The sequence below is a fragment of the Leopardus geoffroyi genome, chromosome B4, assembly GCF_018350155.1.
Source record: "Leopardus geoffroyi isolate Oge1 chromosome B4, O.geoffroyi_Oge1_pat1.0, whole genome shotgun sequence".
NCBI lineage: Eukaryota > Metazoa > Chordata > Mammalia > Carnivora > Felidae > Leopardus > Leopardus geoffroyi.
Genome location: NC_059341.1, coordinates 24,832,874 through 24,854,143, shown reverse-complemented (window position 1 = coordinate 24,854,143; position 21,270 = coordinate 24,832,874). Strand labels below are relative to the sequence as shown.

The 21,270-nt window shown below is 37.7% G+C and overlaps 1 protein-coding gene across 11 annotated transcripts in view; it reads right to left on the bottom strand.

Moving 5' to 3' along the window:
- Window positions 1–522: 522 nt before the first annotated feature.
- ACBD5 (acyl-CoA binding domain containing 5) overlaps window positions 523–21,270 on the bottom strand; it is a 46,548-nt gene continuing 25,800 nt past the window's right edge. For 6 of the 11 annotated variants that reach the window (XM_045466668.1, XM_045466667.1, XM_045466663.1 and 3 more), the window contains 5 exons: window positions 19,757–20,024; window positions 14,964–15,163; window positions 7,452–7,496; window positions 7,023–7,132; window positions 523–2,182 (listed from right to left, as the gene is read on the bottom strand). In XM_045466668.1, coding sequence (XP_045322624.1) covers window positions 2,170–2,182; window positions 7,023–7,132; window positions 7,452–7,496; window positions 14,964–15,163; window positions 19,757–20,024 — 636 coding nt within the window. In that variant the 3' untranslated portion in view covers window positions 523–2,169. Of the gene's footprint in view, window positions 2,183–2,815; window positions 2,918–7,022; window positions 7,133–7,451; window positions 7,497–14,963; window positions 15,164–19,756; window positions 20,025–21,270 lie in introns of all 11 variants that reach the window. The other 5 variants (XR_006709518.1, XR_006709517.1, XR_006709519.1 and 2 more) reach the window with 1 other exon arrangement.

The window sequence follows — 21,270 nt, the reverse complement described above, 5'->3', positions numbered from 1 at the left end:
AGCTATCTATTTGGTATAAGAATGGAAACTAAGATTCTGACTGGATCAGTAACATTCTCAACCAAATGGCTAAAGGAGTTATACTTTATCCCAGTTTCTTGCTTTTATATATCTTGGCATGGCTTTATTCTGAAAAAGGCATGATTACTTTCTATGAATTCCACTATTTATGCTTGTTTAATCCTTAAAATATAATCAAGGCACTTCTATTAACAATAAGTAATAAAAACCATATCATTTCTCATTAACCTTTTATTTTTAACTTAGTTTTACAATAAAGAAACAGAAAAGAAGTAGATCATTAAAAAAATACCAGCTGTCCATTTAAAATTTTAAATGAGTTTCTTGTTAAACAAAGCAGTAACACTATATCCTATAATTACATCTTTACTTGTATATACAAGAACTGTGTGCAAAGTGCTTTTCAAACTATAAAATAAGACTTTGGAATAGGATACAAATGATTATCCCTAGGAGTTAGTTACTTCCCATTGCCTGTAATAAATCACAATTGCTTCATTCTTAATTTGCATTTAACTTATTTATTTACTAAGAGAAAAGCCACCATTTCTGATACCAAATTGATATCTAATTTTTGAAAATAATCCCTGATCCACAGGTCTGAACCTTATTTTTACATATAATTCAGTTACTTGCTTCATTTTCCCCCTCCCCTAAATAAATAGAGGACAGTTTTTAAAAAGCAAATATTAGATAGACACATTTTAATCAAGATGTGATTAAAAAATAAAAAACACCAAGTTACATGAAAGAAAAAAATAAGGAAAAAAGATTCTTGAGGAAAGCAAATTGTATTCTTACACTTTTTTTCTTCAGGCAAACACAGAACCATCCTCTATGCGAGGGATGGGTTTCTTTCTTATTGAAAACACTCTGAACACATGATGCTTAACCCAACATCACACATAACAAGAATGCTTAAAAATTATTTGCTACTACGCCTTCGAATGAAAGAAATCTTTAAAGTACAAGGGACATCGAAATGAGTGAAGTTCTGGAAGACATACAGGAAGAATAATTCCAAACAAAGCCTTCAAGGATCTAAATTGCAGTCTTTTTTTTTAGTTCTAAATGGGAGCGGGGGGAAGGACATTTAAGTTTACATTAGTTGGATGTGCCTTATTCATATGGAAGCATATGGCCCCCTAGCTTGCAAATCCTTCCATGACCCCTGTGAAATAGGTGTATCTCAAAGATTATACTCCAAAGGAAAAACGGAGGCACTAGGAGGTTAAGAGTCCAGTCTGTGTAGTTTACCAGTTACAGAAAAGTGATTTTCATGTGTTTCCTTTTTTGACCTTTGTAAAAACAGTATAAATAAGTTTTCATCTTATATTTCAAAGCACCCTATGAAGCAGAAGCAAGATATCCTCAGTTAAAGAAAAATGATTACAAAGAAATAAATGTATACGGTTGAATAAAATCTTATCAATGATCTACAGGCTCAGAGTATACTTTCAGACCTACTTGAAGCCCATTCATCATTCCCATCAGCAGGTTATGTCTATTCTGTGTTCATCTGTAAAAAGTAAGCCTGGAACATAGGGCTCTACTTTGTAGTAATGACGCCTGAACACTCAAGTCAGCGCTGTGAATGCCCAAGAGAAATTACGGGCAGCTCACAAAGTGGACGTAGAGAAGATTCTTCCAGTAGTTTTCTGCTCCTTGGCATGGCAATTCAGTGACTAGGATAGAAAGTTGATTTAACTCATTTGAAGTTCACTCCTGGTTTGCATTCTTTCTCATATTTAATTTAGAAAATTAAAAATATCCAGTTATAAATCTGATCTCATTATCACAACTGTACCTTGGAAAAGCAGCTTATAGTTCTCTATGGGAGATAATCAGGTAAACGTGTTACCAAACAATCATTAATAATTTAATGTCCTTCAAGTTTAAGGGTAGGGTAAGTCTATGTATGCTACTTGTAGCCTAGTTGAGATTAGTTATTCAAGTATCAGCAATATTAGTCCTTAAAATGTTATATTTGTGTAGTGCAAAATATATATATGTATATATGTACACAAACCAAACTACTGGACAACAAAAAGATCACAAACAGTTAAGATACTCTTGTGGGCTCCACATTCCATTTCATTCTGAGGTCATCCAGGCCCAGTAATCTTCTGGAGTAAAATACCATTTTCTTCAGTTCAGTTTTCTTTAAAGAGAAAGTAAAAACCAATTTCCTATGAATATAAATGCAACCTGAATATGAAACACACCCATACCAAAGAATTATCTGAATGAAAACACAACAATAATATTCACATTCAACATCAAACCATAAAATTACCAAAAGTCCTTAAGAAATGAATTCACATCCTTTTCTAGTTGGCTTAATGCAATTTCGAAATTTGGGATTATTTTATAGCAGGAAAGTTGTGAAACAAAAACGCTTAACAAAACTACCAACGGTTGATAGATATACAACCTAGATTACTTGTTTAATGAACAGATAGTCCATATCTGTTACTTTCCAGGCACTGTGCCAGGCACTGGGGTTCAAACATAAATGAGGCAGGCTCTCAGCTGTCAAAAGAGCTATCAGGTTAGTTGCTTGTGGCAGGGGAGACATGTAAACTAACAACTCCGATAGGTAACGTGATGGTTTTAGTGATAAAACTGACTGAAGGAGTGATCAGGGAAGGATGGGCTTGTTAGCGCAAGATACAATAATCACATATGATCTCAGGTCTGGGAAAAGTCCCACAGCTATAAAATCTCTACATCCTCCCCAGCACTCAAGATGCCAAAATGCCTGAAACCCTCCTATTACAGATTCATTCCTCACCTCCGCAGAAATGTTCTTATGCAACCCCCTTGGCAGGAGTGATATTTTAAGTAATCAGATCATCCCTTATCCTCTGTAGAAATCCTCTTTATGTACACCTCCCTGGCAGGAATGACATTTTAAATAACCAGATCAATTTTCACATAACATAAAGAGATCTCTTGAGGCATGATGGAAAACATACAAACAAACAAACAAACAAACAAGCAAAAAGGCCCCTGGGACCAGAACAGAATTGTAGGTGGTTCTAAAGATTAACTGTCTGAGTGAGGTTTTAGCAGAAATGTTAGCTGGAAGGTGCCTGAACAGTGAGCAACACTTACTAAGAACCCACATGATGAAGATTTCTACACAAGATCCTCTCCAGGTTTATAAAAAAACCACACAGCTCTCTGAACCCCAATCTCCTACTGTAATAAGGAAACAGAAACAGACATAAATGCCCAGCACTATCTTCAGAACTATTTGGAATGTGTTTCAGGTTCTTTGTGAGATCTGTCCTTTTTTCTTTTTAAATTAACTTGCAAAATGCAGGGTAAGGTGTGATAAGAGAAAAGTTACAGAAAACAATAGATAAGGGATGAGGAAAATGCTCTGCCCTTTACCTTGCCCTCTGAACTGCTCTGGCTGTACTGCTGAGATTCTTTCCCCTTCTCAGAAGCCTGGGCCTGACTTTTCCAGGCAGTTCCATCTGTCCCAGGTTCCATTTGAAGAGTGTTCCTACAGAGAGCTTTCCCACACCTGTCCATTTTACCATCTCTGTACTGAAAGTTCAGTGCCCACAAGAAAACTACGTTTGTGTATTTATGAATCTGGGCAGAATGATAAAGAAAAGTGGTTACAAAGGTCCTTTCCTTCAAAGTAATAGCTTAAGAGTAGTCTTTTGGTCTGAACAGGTCTGCTGTCAGTATTTTACTAATGGGTAATTTTACTAGAATGGTCGGGTGAGGTGAGTGGGAAAAGGCAGACCCATAGGAGGCTGCTCAGGGCCTAATTCTGAACAAGAAGTCTCCAACTGTTTCTGTTCATATCACATTCAGAAAAAAATATGATTTTTTTTTGTTTTTTTTTCTGATCCACTGCAGAGTGATAATGTGAGAAATTTACTTTTGAATTTTTATTCTTCTACAATGGGGAAAAAAAAATCAAGCAGTGGACCCACTTTTAATGTTTAAAAACAAAACATCTTTTTAAAAAGCTTACCACAGAGGTGCCTGAGTGGCTCAGCTGGTTAAAAGTCGGACTTGGTTTCGGCTCAGGTCATGATCTCATGGTTCGTGAGATCGAGCACCCCTCCCTCACATCGGGCTTCAAACTGACATTGAGGAGCCTGTTTGGGATTCTCTCTCCTTCTCTCTGCCCCTACCATGATACTTCTCTCTCTCTCTCTCAAAATAAATAAACTTAAAAAAAAAAGTTTACCACACATAGCTACTTATTTTATATATACATGGAACTATCTGTTTGTTTGCTACCAGATGCATAGTTATTAAATAAAAAGAAAAAATTAAAATTAAATAAACTTCAAAAAATGAAAGCTTTCTGCATCATATGGTACTTCAGTTTGCCATCCTACAAATTGTGACCATTCAGCCATGCATTCAGTACGCCTCCAATTTACTGTAAGGGACATTTACTGTAAGCCTCCTACATGCCAGACATTGTATTAGGGGATAAGACATAGGATGGTCCCTATTATGAATGGGGCATTCCACGCTTTTTCCACCCTAACTGGATTTCTGGATCTTTCTCCTCATCTCTAACACAGAACTTGTCTGCTCCAAACCAGACACACCGCTCTCTAGTTTTCATTCCTGTAACTATCAGATTAAAAATTGCTACATACTTCCAGATTAAAAGATGTCTAAATCCCCTCAAAGCTGAAACTTATTTCCATATCAAATATGGCTCTATCTCCAACCTGCTAATCTGTTCTGTATATAAGCAAACAATACCTAAAAACACTACCTGATCAAAATGCAGTTGCACAGTGCTAAATAATTGGTAATTGGGAAGGACTAAACACTTAACATACTGAAAACTTGATAAAAATTCAACAAAGTGGAACATTAAAAATCAGTAATAGTTTCTCCATTTGGAGACCTCTACAAATAACTGATAGGGATACTTAAGGGAAATGGTGTAGACATCTACTAGTAAGGAGTAATCTTAAAAAAATATTCTAGGGCCACCTGGGTGGCTCAGTCGGTTAAGGGTCCACCTTCAGCTCAGGTCATGATCTCGTGGTTCATGGGTTTGAACCCTGTATCGGCTCTGTGCTGACAGCTTAGAGCTGGGAGCCTGTAGTGTGTTTCAGATTCTGTGTGTCTGTCTCTCTGCCCCTCCCCCACTAGTGTTCTGCCTCCGTCTCTTAAAAATAAACGTTAAAAAAATTTTTTTTTAAATTCTAGAAAAATTGCAATTTTTGGTGACTGCTGAAGCAAAGTAGTTGTTTTCTCTTTCAGTCTTTAATAAGTGACAAGCTGTTTCAAACTTAAGCATAAAATAAATTATTAACCAAAGTAAGCTTTAGGGTTTTTGTGCTATGCCAAATTTCTCTACTCTCCAATCCTCAACTTTTTAGAAAGGAAACATGAAAAGGAACTTTGAAATGCACTGCAAAATATGTCAAAACCTATCTTTAGTGCCACTGTGCCCTGCTGCTTACTACATAGTGAAAAAAAGCTTTGGTTCTTTTTTCCTCCAATTGTCAGGGAAATTAAAATTTGAAGCACTATGTAGCACTAAACCCAACCATCATAGGAGAAATGTAAAATGTGTGAAAATTAGAAAGGATTTAAACTGGGGCACCCGGGTGGCTCAGGTGGTTAAGTGTCCAACTTCGGCTCAGGTCATGATCTCGCGGTGATTTCAAGCCCCATGTGGGGCTCTGTGCTGACAGCTCAGAGCCTGGAGCCTGCTTCGGATTCTGTTTCTCCCTCCCTCTCTCTGCCCCTCCCCCCGTCATGCTCTGTCTGTCTCTTACAATGAACAAACATTAAAAAAAAATTGAAAAAAAAAGAAAAAGAAAAAAAGAATTTAAACTCAGGTTTGTTGAACCCTTAACAAATCTTACACACACCTGAAATGACATCTGTAACAAATGCCTTAGGAAAGAGGTAAATAATACTGTGAAAGCAATCTGTGCTTCTGAAATCCTACTGAAATTTTTTTCAAGTGAGTGGGTGTATTGGAAGAACATTAATGTGGCACAGAACTTATTTAGTTCTTTTATGAACATAAATAAAATTGTCTTAACATAAGCTGGAATCAGGAAGACTGATCCATCCAAATCCCCGTGCATTTTAGTTTCTCTGCCATCAACTATGATCACTGGAGCACTGTTTACAGTAACTAGTATGCTGCTTATCCCTTTTAGAGAAGCGAAAGGCAAATCTCTGGTTTCTGCTTTCGTTAGTGTAGTTAATTAGGAACTTGGGTTGTTTGCTAGAAGAACATACCCTTAATTATTTAAACTTGTAGATTTTTAAAAATGTGTCTCTATTGCACAGATTTAAGAGAGCACTTAAAATGTTATTATCAAATACCCTATTTCTTCTCCCCAACTGTTGTTACTTAATGGGAAATGGTGATGAAATACAAAAACACAGTAAGTGAGGCCATCAGTGAGGTAAACAATTGTCTATATGCCCATCCATGAAATGTAATTCAGTTTACACAGTATCGAAAAAAAAAATGCCTTAAGGATTTCCTTTGACCCAAGAGATTCAGCCTCAGGTTCCTAACCTAGACGATCTCAGAGCCCTTTCAAGGATCCCAATCTATTATTCTCATACCTTTTTGAGGTATCTCCTGGCATCCCAAACTGGAATTTTGGCCCTCAAATTAGAAAAATCTCTATTTCTAGAGATCATCAACCACCTGGCTAAAATATTCTGGAATGTCCACGTCTGTTCCAAAGGTATAGACAGCATGCAGGCATTATTTATTTACCCCTTGTCTAGAGTTCTTTAACATTAGAAAGGGCCCAAAATAAACATCAGATTCTAATTTTTTAGTCTAACAAGTACCTAGAAATCCGCTAGACATCATTTCCAAGGTAGTTTCAGTCTCAGGATCAGTGAAGAATGTTCAGTATGACAATGTATCTATAAAACGGAACTGTCCTCTTAACTGCTGTTGAAAGCTCTGTCTCCTATAGATAAGATTTTGCATACTATTTTGAGTTATAAAGCCATAGCATTACCTTCTCCTTCTTTGATAATACAAATGCACCAACCACTGGGCAATAAAAGGCCATACGATAGCAAAAGTTAATGCACCAGGAGACATCTCGAAGGGCCACCAAGATGGTCTCTGAGAAAATAAAATAAGCTGGTCACCTGTCTACTACATGTATAAACATAAAAAATACCTAATTCATATTTTAGAAAATATACAACTTAATAACAAATCTCAGTCCTGCTAAAGAAGGAAGATATTCAGTATCTCAGAGCATAATTCAGTAAGTAGACTTTTAGGAGTACTTTAGACTTAAACAATAACAAATGTATTTTAATTTCAAAGCTCTAAAAGGTAGATTTCATCTGGAATACTTTAAGAGCCTCACATAATCTAAATTTATTGTAAGTTATTGGAAACCCTGGGACTTAGATTTAAGAGAAGAATTTCTTACCTGTGAGGGAGGCTGATGACTGGTCTGTAATGTTGATGATTTTGCCTATAAATACAAATGAAAGTGATTTAGCTTTGACAAAATGAGAAAATAAAAACAGTAATTCTTCTATTTCCTATCTTTTTTTTTTAAGGCAAAATATTAGTTTATTATATTTTTCTGTTAACTATGCTGTGATTATCCTGAAACCCATACTGGTCAAATAACAAGGTCCCTTAAATTGCTAGTCAAACAAATATCTTTGACATTTTATATTTTACAGATCAAATTATATAAAATTATCAAAATAAAACCTCAAATTAGTCTACACCGTTACTTCTTTTATACTGTTATTAAATCACTGAACCAGGGGAACCGGGGTGGCTGTCGGTAAAGTGTCCAACTCTTAATTTTAGCTCATGTCATGATCTCAGGCTCCTGAGATCCAGCCCAATTTTAGGCTCCATGCTGAGCATGGAGCCTGCTTAAAATTCTTCCTCTCCCTCCCCTTGCCCCACTAATGCACTCTCTCAAAAAAAAAAAAAAAATTATAAATCAACTTTTCTTATTAATTCTTTAATTTCCATACAAATTACCTTTTACACACATATCCAAAAACCGCAGCCTTATTATTAAAATTATAAATAATATTCAAAGATCTGTGTTGCAAAGTCATGATAAGTTGTAACACAAGAGGTATGGCAGATTTGAGAAATAAACTGTTAGTGTTGAGGTTTGTTTTTTAACTTTTCCCCAGCTTTATTGAGTTATAATTGATAAATTATATAAATTTATGTGATGATTTGATGTGTACATACACTGTGAAATGATTACAATAATCAAATGAATTAACACATTCCTCATCTCACATAGTTAACTTTTTTGGGCAGGGGGAGGAGTATTGTAGGGTTTTCAATGAGATACCTAAACTAAGTCGAAAAATTTCAAATTAATTTAGGAAACTTATATCCCAATTTGGATCACAAAACAAGTTTCCTTATAATAGTTGTTGGAAACTTATTAGTGCCATTTGTCCATTTATTATAACATTAGAGAAATGATATGAAAATTAATGAGATCATTCATTCGTTCATTTAACAAATATTTACTGAGTGTCTATTATGTACCAGTTACTACTCTGGGCATTAGACATAAAACAGGAAGCAAAATGACAAAAAGTGCTGTCCCAGTGGAGCTTAAACTGTAATGGAGAGATACAAATAGTAATGAATAAATCACTAAAATATACAGTGCATCAGGCAGTGATAAACACCATAAAGAAAAATAAAATAGGGAGAGGAGATGAGACATGTTAGAGGAGTCGTCTTGAAACTTTACATAGAATGAACAAGGAAGGCTTTCATGACATTTGAGCAAAGACCTAAACAAGAAAGCTGTATGCTAAGTGGCTAACAGGGGGGAACAAACAATCTTCTGTACACAGGCAGTAGCAAGTACAAAGACCCAGGGTGGGAGGGAGACTTCAGGCAGGTTCAAGGCAAAGCACTGAGGTCTGTATGCTGAAACAACCGAAGGAAGTGGTGGGAGGAGACAGGCTTTAAATTTACTTGTTGTGGGTAATTTGATCTCAAGGACCCCAGTATACCCTACTGGTAAAACTCTTAGTTGCCTCTAGATGGTACATTAGTCCTCACAGACCATTAAGGTGTTAAAGAAGTATACTCAAATTGCCAAGTGCTGAAAGAATCTGGACAAGGTAACGATTTTTATATTAGTTGTAATTGTACCTTGTAGGCATAACAATATTTAACCCAGAGATTTACCTTAAAATGTTTCTTTAGACTAAATGGAATAATGGGTAGAGTTACAAAACTGGGCTCCAGGTATATGATGACTTATCCAAGGTCACATTAGTGTGATCTTGAATGGAACTCGAGGGGATGAAATCCCAATGCAATGACACAGCTATTCTTCATTAAAGCAGCAACTACTAACAAATACTAAGGTAGAATCAGAACTCTACCTTAGTAGATGTTGATCATTAGTGAATTTTTTTCCTAAATAATAAAGGGTCTGGAAAGGCAAATGAAGATTCCCAAAGACCCTTGCTCATATCTATGAAGCATTGACGCTAGCTGTATAATTAACAGTACGAGTTTTTGCTTTAATATTTACCCATACCTGTTGTTAAAGAAAAATACAATCAGTGACACTTGTGAAAGCACAGTAATGAAGACTCTATTCAAGGGAAAAGGGGCTATCACTGGGTATAGGGACTTCTTTTTTTTTGTTTGTTTGTTTGTTTGTTTGTTTTTGAGACAGAGAGAGACACAGCATGAATGGGGGAGGGTCAGAGAGAGGGAGACACAGAATCTGAAGCAGGCTCCAGGCTCCGAGCTGTCAGCACAGAGCCCGACGCGGGGCTCGAACTCACAGACCGTGAGATCATGACCTGAGCCCAAGTCGGACGTTTAACCGACTGAGCCACCCAGGCGCCCCATATAGGGACTTCTACAGTCAGGGGGAGACAGACTGGGCTCATTTCCCAATACAGTATGGGCAAGGGAGAATTTAGTGTAAGGAGGAGGGCTGAGATCTGTGGGTGGAAAATTCCTAAGAGGGAACATCAGGGGTAAGGGAGATTCTAGTTAAACTGATCTAACAGGATTCTTGCTGAAGATGGGCCCAGATGTTCAGAAAGCACCTGGGGGAAGGCAGAGGCTGAAGAGCCTATCTGGTTAAACTGACTGAGCAGGGTTCTTGATGAAACTGGATTTTACAAAGAAGAGATGCCTAAGAGAAGGTTCAAGAGTCTGACTGAAGTTTAATTGAACAAAGAATCTTTTTGGTATCAAGTGGCTTTTATGTAGCTTTGACATAGTCAGAAATTCTATTTACCATTCTATTCCTGGATTAAGCTAAGGATTACTGATTTTTTTTGAAAATATTTTTGAAAGGAAAAATCCCACACAATTGTAACCACTGCAAAGAAACTATGAAGACAGAGAATTATTTAAGTTAGGTCCTCTCTAAGGCTGTGAACTTCCTGAGAGAAGAAACCAAGAAGTCTTATTATCATTGTTATTGTCACCACCATCATCTCATGTGACAATATGTAAATATCATATGAATGTTCCAGGCACTGTACTATGCATTTTAATTTATCCTCTGAACAATCCTATGATGTAGGTATTATTAGTATTTTCATTTAATAGATAAAGAAACTGAGACACAGAAAAGTAAAGTAACCTAACTGAAGATCAAACAATAAGTGGCAGAGGGCGCCTGGGTGGCTCAGTCGGTTAAGTGTCCGACTTTGGCTCAGGTCATGATCTCACTGTTCATGAGTTTGAGCCCTGCATCAGGCTTTGTGTGGACAGCTTAGAGCCTGGAGGCTGCTTCAGATTCTGCGTCTCCCTCTGTCTCTGCTCCTTCTCCCGCTCACACTCTGTCTCTCTCTCTCAAAAATAAACATAAAAAAAAAAAAAAAAGCCTAAAAAAAAAATAAGTGGCAGAGTCAGGATTTGAAACCAGGTAGTTTGTTCTAAGATCTGCTACCCAGTGCTGTCTCCCTTTTCATTTATGTGTCCACTGCCCAGAAAAGTATCCGGTACGTGGCCATTCACCAAATATTCATTGAGTGAATGAATCTCAGACACTTGCTGTGATGGAAAGTGCACTGCATGAGAAATCTGGAAAGTTTAATTACAGAACTGGCTTTGCCACCAATTAAGTAAGGTGTCTTCTCTGTATCTCTCCTTCATCTGCTGAACTAGAGGTACTGAACTAAATTTCCTTTAGTTCTACAATCTACTACTACTTTGCCATCAATTTACTTCTTTTCTTCATCCAAATGAATTATGCAAAAAAAATTTCGGGGGGGGGGGTGTGGGGTGCAAAAAGGTGACCTTATTAAAGCATGGGGACAGGACCCACGGGCAGGAAGAACTGCTGTGAATAATGCAAATTTTAAGGAAAAAGTCCTTAACATGTCAGAATCTTTTTTTGGTTTGTTTTATGTAAGACAAGAGTGAAAAAGAAAACTTCGAAAGATAAAAAAAAATCAAAAGAACTTTTAGCAGAATTTCAATACCAATGAAGACATTAAATGTATACAAATTACTCTTTTAAAAAGTCACAGCATAAACTATTCAACATGGAGGTGGAGGTCAATAAGCTGGAACTGATGTTCCTGAAAGCTGACTCTGATCTGGATTACTTTCAATACAGGCTGGAATATGAAATCAAGACTAATCATCCTGATACAGCAAGCAAGAAAAATCCAGTTACACTCTTAAAGGAATTAATTGTCAGCAATAAAGTCTGGATATCAAACTTTGTATGCATGCTTTAAACCAACTGCTGTAGAGCAGGAAGAGATTAAAAACCACATCTGTGCTACTGTTGATAAGACTATGACCGTGATACAAGAACTACAAAAGTGAATAGACGTGGAGCTGTCACCACTGACTAAAGAAAACTGCGGCAGAGCAACTAAAATCTTTCACGTCACACTTATGAAGAAGCGGACTTGGAAAAGGGAATTCTAAAGGGAATTCTAATGGAGAGGGGACCCATTCCAGAAAGATTTAAGAAGATGTCTTGTTAGCACTTGATGACTAGAAGTGGGGGATGGAGAACAACTTTTGGCTTGGGTGACTGGATACTAATGCCTTCCACAAGAGAGGGTCCTATAACACGGGCAGACATTATACGAATAAAGTTCAGCCAAAAAGATGGAATGGGAATAAAGGGATTTAAAAATATGTATGCATGTAGGGTCTTATAATTTCATGAAAGGAAGTCACGTAACAGTATTTTGCATTTATTTGCTTTTGTGTAATTGGGATAAAATGGATGTCCTGGCCTATTGTAAAAGGATATTTATGTACTATTGTTCAGTCAGATATGAGTGAGCAGCTTTGGAAATTAAAGGATAGAAAATAAATAAATAATTAGTCACAGAATAAGAAAAGGCAGACTACTGGAACAGTAATATTCAATAATACTAAATGAACGAATGAGCTTTCCATCATGGTTAGCTATTCTTTAATATAGTTTGTATTAATCTAGGGATAGTTGACAAGATCATGGGCCTTAAATATATTTTTTCTCAAGCTAATACAGAAAGTAGATTTTATTATTAATGAAAGATACAAATAATCAACAAGGTGTTCATAGACTCATGAACATCAACAGAGTCACAGTCTAAGTGATGATAAAATATACTTGACAATCATTGAAACATGTACAATAGAGAAACCTTGTGATAATCTGAGTTACTCAAAGGATAAAAAAGCTAAAATATTCATAGGAGTTGTTTAAAAAGCCTACAGTAGTAGTTTCTTTAAATGAATCTATATTTAATTTGTTTATCATGGAACTGAAGCACATCTTTGATTAACTAACTTAATATCTTAATTAACTAACAATATCTCTTACAGCATGATGCTTCAATGCTATATGTGTTTTTTTTTTAATGTTTACTGGGGGGGGGGGGGGGGGGGGAGAGGGAGAGAGAAAGAGACGGGGAGGGGCAGAGAGAGGAGACACAGAATCCGAAGCAGGCTCCAGGCTCTGAGCTGTCAGCACAGAGCCCAAAATGGGGCTCGAACCCACAAACCACGAGATCATGACTTGAACCAACCTGAGCCACCCAGGTGCCCCCAGTGCTATATAATGGGTCAGACAGCCTGTTTAGTTGCCTTTTTCTGCAATAAACATTACTCCAAGAGGAACAAGTCAGAGGACAAATGGGGCACAGCACTAGTAGCCATCTGAAGGCTCTGCAGCCAAGTCCTGGGATTATCACAGCCAAATCCAGGGATTATCACAGCCCAGCCCCAAACTGTGAACCAAGATGAACTAGCCCTTCCTCCGAACCTTTTTCCTTTCCTTTAGTACCTCCTCCATACTTAACTGTCTAGTTCTATTCAGTACAGAAAGAGCACTGATCTAGGATACAGGATGCCTGGGTTCTGCTTTAGTTTCTGCAATGAGTTGCTATAGTGTGTTTTCAAAGGTTTAATATTCTTACTCTTCCAGGGTTAAATAACTGCGAACATCAAACTATGACTCTACATTCCTCTCTGGCTTTAAAGTTTTGATCCTACAACTAATTTACACTAAAGAATTGGTAACTTAATATACTATCTCTACAGCATTTTAAAAAGAAGTCAAGGGGCGCCTGGGTGGCTCAGTCGGTTAAGCGTCCGACTTCGGCTCAGGTCATGATCTCACAGCTTGTGGGTTCAAGCCCCGCGTCGGGCTCTGTGCTGACTGCTCAGAGCCTGGAGCCTGTTTCAGATTCTGTGTCTCCCTCTCTCTCTGACCCTCCCCCGTTCATGCTCTGTCTCTCTCTGTCTCAAAAATAAATAAACGTTAAAAAAAAAATTAAAAAAAAATAAAATAAAATAAAAAATAAAAAGAAGTCAAGATAGAGGACAATGTTTACTACAAAAGAGTGACTCCTTAATGATGAACTCTAAAGCACTAGTTATGGTTTATTACTTCCTTGAACTGCACTATATAACATCCCTTTTTAAAAAATTTTTTTTTAATTTATTTTTGAGAGAGAGTGCGCATGTGCGCGTGCACACACACACACACACACACGCATGCACGCACAAGCGGGGGAGGGGCAGAGAGAGGGAGGGAGACACAGAATCCGAAGCAGGCTCCAGGCTCTGAGCTGTCAGCACAGAGCCTGATGTGGGGCTCGAACCCATGAACTGTGAGATCATGACCTGAGCTGAAGTTGGATGCTCAATTGACTGAGCCACCCAGGCACCCCAAGCTCTTTTTTTAAAGTTTATTTACTCATTTTGAGAGAGAGAGAGAGAAAGACAGTAACACAGAGAGAAAGAGAAAGAGAGAAAGAGAAAGAGAGAGAGAGAGAGAGAGAGAGAGAGAGAGAATCCAAAGCAGGCTCCATGTTGTCAGTACACAGCCTGATGCGGGGCTTGATCTCATGAACTGTGAGATAATGACCTGAGCCAAGATCAAGAGTCTAGATACTTAACCAACTGAGCAACCCAGGAGCCTTTTTTTTTTTTTTTTTTAAAGATTTTATTTTGAAGTAATCTCTGCACCCAATGTGGGGCCTGAACCCACAACCCCGACATCAAGAGTCCAATGCTCCACTGACTGAGGCAGCCAGGAGCCCCTTAAAAGTTCTTCCTCTTCTATTACCAAGCACCCTACTTCTACCCCTAACAAGGTACTGGTAATTTTACACTCGAAAAATTTTCTATGAAGTGGTAGTTAGCTTTTGGATCAGTCTTTTCTTAAATAACCAATATTTTCAAAAGTAGATCCTTTTTATTTTTTATTATTTTTGAAAAATTATTTTATTTATTTTTTAAGTAATCTCTCCACCCAATGCAGGCCTCAAACTCACAACCTGAGATAAAGAGTCACATGCTCTATCCACTGAGCCAGCCAAGCGCCCCTAGATCCTTTTTATTCAAAAAAAATCATTACATTGATTTATATAAATCTGATCAACACAGATTACACTTACATGCTGTTATACAGGATCAACAGTGGAAGAAGACAAATTCAAAAGCTCACCTGCGAAGCAGTTAGCGTTTCCAGTTTATGAAGTCTCTGAAGGACGTTCTGCATATCCTCCTGCAGGCGCATGAGGACGAGAGCAATCTGTTCATTGAGGCTGCCTCTTGACCCTCTGTCTGAGCCCCAGCGTTCCCCATCACCTCCACTTCCCACTTGCCGACCCTTGGATCCTTCACTCAAGTGTTGCATTCTATGCCCTATTTTAAGAGAGCAAAATCAGTTAGTTTTAAATAATTCTTATAAAAGTAGAAAGAGTGTGTTTTATTCATTTTCCTGTGTTATTTCTTTGAGATCTAAATCTCCAAAGCAGAGTGGAAGCAATCAGGAAGTACACAAAATACCAGGAGCAAAGAAGTAGCTATAGAAGCTTCTACTGATACTGATATAATCAAAGATTCTCTTCGCTAATGTTTTACAATGTACTTACTACACTAGTACATGACAAAATGCATATAATTCACACATAATTCACATATTTGAGATGCATTCTCAAAAATTCTTTACTAATAAGGTAAAAAGATTGAAGAAATTCAAAGAGTACTTTTTTTTTTAATGTTTATTTATTTTTCAGAGAGACACAGAGAGAGAGCATGCACACGTGTGCACATGAGCGGGGGAAGGGCAAAGAGAGAGAGGGAGACAGAGAATCCAAAGCAGGCTCTTGGCTGACAGTAGACAGCTGGATGTGGGGCTCAAACTCATGAATGGTGACAGCATGACATGAGCCAAAGTTGGATGCTTAACCAACAGACCCACCCAGGTGCCCCAAACCCAAAAGGTTTTTAAATGTATTTCTCTTTTTATAAATTCTATTGCACTTACCACTACTAAGATTTTGTCATATATCCATTCATTATTTTTCCCATGCATGTATTTATAGAATAGGCATTACCCCAACACATAATTTTGTGTTCTTCTCTTTAAAAATATCATAAATGTTTATCTGCATTTTTACATTTTATTACAAAAACACTGAAATGGCTACATAAACTCCCCAGCATGGCCATGAATGAATTTACTCAATCGTTCTCCACTTTTGGATAAGATAATTCCAAATTTTTGCAATTACAAATAATACTGATATGGGGCACCTGGGTGGCTCAGTTGGTTGAGCATCTTACTCTCGATCTCAGCTTAGGTCATGGTCTCATGGTTCATGGGATCGAGCACCATGCCGGGCTCTGTGCTGGGAGTGCAGAGCCTGCCTCTCTCTAAAAATAATAAATAAACATTAAAAAAAAAAAAAAAACAGGGGCATCTAGGTGGCTCAGTCAGTTAAGCATCTGATTTCGGCTTAGGCCACGATCTCGCAGTTCATGAGTTTGAGCCCCACGTTGGGCTCTGCGCTGACAGCTCAGAGGCTGGAGCCTGCTTTGGATTCTGTGTCTCCCTCTCTCTCTGCCCCTCCCTCGCTTGCACTCTGTCTCTCTCTCTCTCAAAAATAAATAAACGTTAAAAAAAAAAAAAACCCAAAACCAAAAAACAAAGAACACTGCAATGAATGTCTTTGTATATAAATTCTTGCCCAAATGTCTGCTGATTTCTTTAGAAAAAACAGAATCAAAAAAGGAGAGTTACTGGGTCAAAGGATGACAAGTTAGTAGAAATTCTTAATGAGTGTTGTTACCAAGGTATTTTTCAGAAAGGCTGCAACAGTTTTATATTGCAGCATATAAAAAGCACTACTGTGCCTAAATGGAGTTTATGAGTTTCTATATGTTTGCTAATACAATAGGTAAGTTTTGTTTATTTTGTTTTAAATAATAAACAGGAAACTGTTTGCCTCATTGCCCTTTGGCATTCTGGAGCCCTATGGCAGCAACTGGATTCCCAAAGCTGTGCTTGCAACAAGCAGTGTTTGTTCTTGCAAAAGAAATGGAATGAGAGCTGTTTGTCAAGTTAAACTTCAAAGAGTACACTGAGGTGTTGTGCCTGATGTTATTTTCTTTGCTTTTTTGAAAACGTTTATTTATTTATTGTGAGAGAGAGAGCATGCGCACAAGAGGGGCAGAGAGAGAACCCCCATGCAGGCTCCACCCTGCCAGTGCAGAGTCCGATGCAAGGGCTTGATCCCATGAACCCTGAGATCTTGACCTGAGCTGAAATCAAGAGTCAGATGCTCAACTGACTGAGCCACCCAGGCACCCCTGATGCCATTTGCAAGAAGACCTCTACTCTTGTATTGAAAGGAAGTAAATTTTGAAGTGGTTCTTCAAGAAAAGAACCACTTCAGCTATTGGTATAGAATTTACAAGGGGAAAAAAAGTGGAAAGTCTGATCTGTGGCTTAGTTTTTTTTCCTTCATCCTTAAGAGATTGAGATATTCAGGAAACAAAAATAATATAAAAATAGGGAGGGGGATGAAACAGAAGAGAGTCATAAATGTGGAGAACAGACTGAGGGTTATGGGAGGGGTTGTGGGAAGGGGGATGGGCTAAATGGGTAAGGGGCACTAAGGAATCTACTCCTGAAATCATTGTTGCACTATATGCTAACTAATTTGGATGTAAATTAAAAAAAATAAAATAAAATAAAAATTGTTTCTCCAAAAAAAAAAAAAGAGATTCATATATTCTGTGACGGCCTGTCAGTGGGTACTGATGACACTAGAGAATTACTTTCTTCTCTGCTCACTTTACTATATCCTATGTCATAGTCAGCTTTCAAACAAGCCTTCGCAAAGACAGAATTAATCAGACCATTCCCCTGTTATGGTAAATCCCCATCTCCAGTCATTATCTAATTACTCATTTTTTTTTCTTCAGAGCACTTATCATTCACAAAGAATCTCAATTATTTACTTATTTACTGTCAGCTCCCCTTTACTGGAACATGAGCTCTGCGAAAAGAGGGGCTTTGTCCTGTTCTCTATAGCATCCCCAGGATCCAGAACAGGGCCTGACAAAGAAAAGCTCAATAAGATTTGTTTAATGCTGAGGCAGATTTATGGTAAGGCTCACGAAGCTTCACTTCAGGGGCTGCCACTTGTATGGACCCCTGTGATTGCTGGGAGTTGTAATGTTTTGTAGGCGGGGTGAAGTCAGGGTTGTCAATAGAAAGCCTTTCATACATGCGATTTTGGTAAATTGCCTAAAGAAAGGGATCTGAATCCAAGGCTCTAGTAATATGTTGTGATCTTTCTCTTCTTCATTAAATACTCACAATTTGGTATATGTTAAAATGGTAATTTTTAAGAATAATGTTCTTAATACCATTAATCTTCTCTTTTCTTCCCCGTCTTCATTTGTTTTATTTTATGTAGATTTTTTTCAATCAGAAATGCAGCTAATCCTTTAACTTTTTATGACCTCATGAAATTATGCAGGGATTTTCCTTTTTTTAAGTGTACAATATAATGATTCAATACTTGTATATATTGTAAAATGATCACTGCAATAAGTTCAGTTAACATCTGTCACCATACAGTTACAGATTTTTTTTCCTTGTGATAATTTCTAAGACTTTTCTATCTTAGCAACTTTCTTTTTTTATGTTCTTTTTTATTTTCTTTTAGAAAGACAGGTTGCAAGCCAGGGAGGGGGCAGAGGGGAAGAGAGAGAAAGAATCCCAAGCAAGCTCCATGCTCAGCTCTGGAGCCCACCATGGGGCCCGATCCCATGACCCTGGGATCATGACCTAAGCCAAAATCAAGAGTCGGATGTTCAAATGACTGCACCAGCCAGGCGCCCCAATCTTAGCAACTTTCAAATATGCAATACAGGTCTGATTAACTACGGACACCATGCTGTATGTTACATCCCCAAGACTTACTTATTTTATAAATGGAAGTTTTTACCTTTTGACCCCGTGACCTGTTTCACATCCCCTTCACACCTGCCTCTGGCAATCATCAATCTATCTATTTCTGTGTCTATAAGCTTGGTCTTTTGTTTTTGTTTTTTTAGATTCTACATATAAGTGAGATCATATGGTATTTGTCTTTCCATTAATTCTCTTTTCTGACAGTCCCTATTCATTCTTAACTATAAACCATCATAAATTAATATGTATATACACACACACACGCACACACACACCCTTTGCTTCCCTCCTCAACTCTATTCTGTTACCTGATCACATTATCATTCTTAATGTTTACCTTTTTTTTTTTTTTTTAACTTTAAAAATATGTTTATTTGTTTATTTTGAGAGATAGAGTGGGGGAGAGAGGCAGAGAGAGAGAGAGGGAAAGAGAGAATTCCAAGCAGGCTCTGTACTGTCAGCGCTGAGCCCGATGTGGGTTTCGACCCCTCAAACTGTGAGATCCTGACCTGAGCTGAAATCACACATCAGACCCTTAAGCAACTACGCCACCCAGTCATTCCTTAATGTTTGCCTTTGTATTGTTAAATGTTCTTTTATCTCTATTACTTGATTTGTCAGTTTTAAACAATATCTTTTGACTTAAGTAGGGAAATGTGCAAAAGACACAATTCAAATTTTTACCTACAGTAGGAAACAAAAGCAGAGGGGCATTTGGAGGGACCATTAACTGACTGTTCAAGAAGGACATAAATTTGGCTACTTCAAAAAACTGCATAAAAGATATAGAAATGGAATGTTTTCTCCTATACCTTTAGAGATCACACTACTATGCCTTGGGGGTGGGGGGTAGAGTCTAAGAAGAGAACTAGGTGTAAAGAAAAGTGGTCAGACGTTATAGAAGGATAACTTTTAACATTCCCTTGGTAAATTGAGAGTTCTAATGTCTCTCCTTACCTAAACTTTTCCCTTTTTGCTAATTAGTTTCTAAAGATAGTCAGTCAGCAAGAACAAAAAAGAATACACACCTCTCCCTCTTCTGACATTAGAGAATTCCTCATTTTCTCCACCCCGTCTCTCACGGTGTGGTGCTCCACTGTTACTTCGGCCATCTTCTCCTCCATGCTTTACTTCACCTTTTCCTTCAACTGCTACCACCTGCATATCCCCAATGTTGCCATTTCCCGGAGATCCTTGAACATCTTCAGGAAAACCAGGACTTTCCAAGGGCTGATTGGGATCACCACTCAAGTAATATCGAAATGGTCTGCCGTTTGACGTAAAGCTGTCTAAAGACTACAAATTTAAAACAACACTTAGTTAAAAGCTATAAACATGAGTTTTTGTGACAATAGAAGAATTACTGTTTTTATAAAACTTTTTTCATGTTATGATAGAAAATATTTTTCTAAAAAATGTATTCACCTTCTGCATCCTATATGTAGGAAAGAAATGGGATAGGAATGATTCATCCATGAATAAAGTATTCAGTAGTTCTGGCAATGAATTGTTCTCATGAGTCAGTCATTCATCCAAGAGACTTATAAAAATGTCTACTACTCTTGTTCTAGTTACTATGCTAAATTCTAAGGATAATATGAAGAAAGAAATAGCTTGGTAAGGGAGAGAAGTAAGATCATTACAGCATAGTTTGATAAGTATTATAAAAAAGATGGACGGGGGCGCCTGGGTGGCTCAGTCGGTTAAGCGGCCGACTTCGGCTCAGGTCATGATCTTGCGGTCCGTGAGTTTGAGCCCCGCGTCGGGCTCTGTGCTGACAGCTCAGAGCCTGGAGCCTATTTCAGATTCTGTGTCTCCCTCTCGCTGACCCTCCCCTGTTCATGCTCTGTCTCTCTCTGTCTCAAAAATAAATAAAATGCTAAAAAAAAAAAAAAAAAATTAAAAAAAAAAAAAAAAGATGGACGAAGGGTGCTTGCTATAGGAACTCACGGGAGTGGTGCCTAACTCATATTGGGGCTCAGTGGAGACGTCCTGGAAGAAATGATATGAATTAAAACTTACAGAATGAGTATAAGCCAAGTCAAAGGTGTAGTAGTGATGACAGCCTGTACCAATAAAGTAGTAGTGGGACAGAGGCTGCTTTGAGAACTTCTGAGATTAGAGAATCAATGGGAGTTGAAGACTGAATGTGGGAAGTACGGGAAAGGAAAAGACCAGATGGTTTTGTGATACTCACCAAGATAAGAAATACAGAGGACAAAGTGGTCTCAAGGGAACAGAGACAATGGTATAGTTATAGAGAAGTATAAATTGAGGTTCCTAGGCAAGATGTTTAATAGGTCAGTTAGAATTCAGAAGAGAGATATAGGTTGGAGATAAGAAACATCAGTGTATGAGTAATGGCTGAAACCAAGGGAGTAGTCATATTCCTGAAGAACACCAAATTACGGAGTTAAAGAAGAAGAAAAAATTGAAATCAAGTTATTATGCCAAAGGGCATAATATGTAAGAATGGTATATGGGGAGCCTAGGTGGCTCAGTCAGTTAAGCAGCCAACTCTTGGTTTCAGCTCAGGTGATGA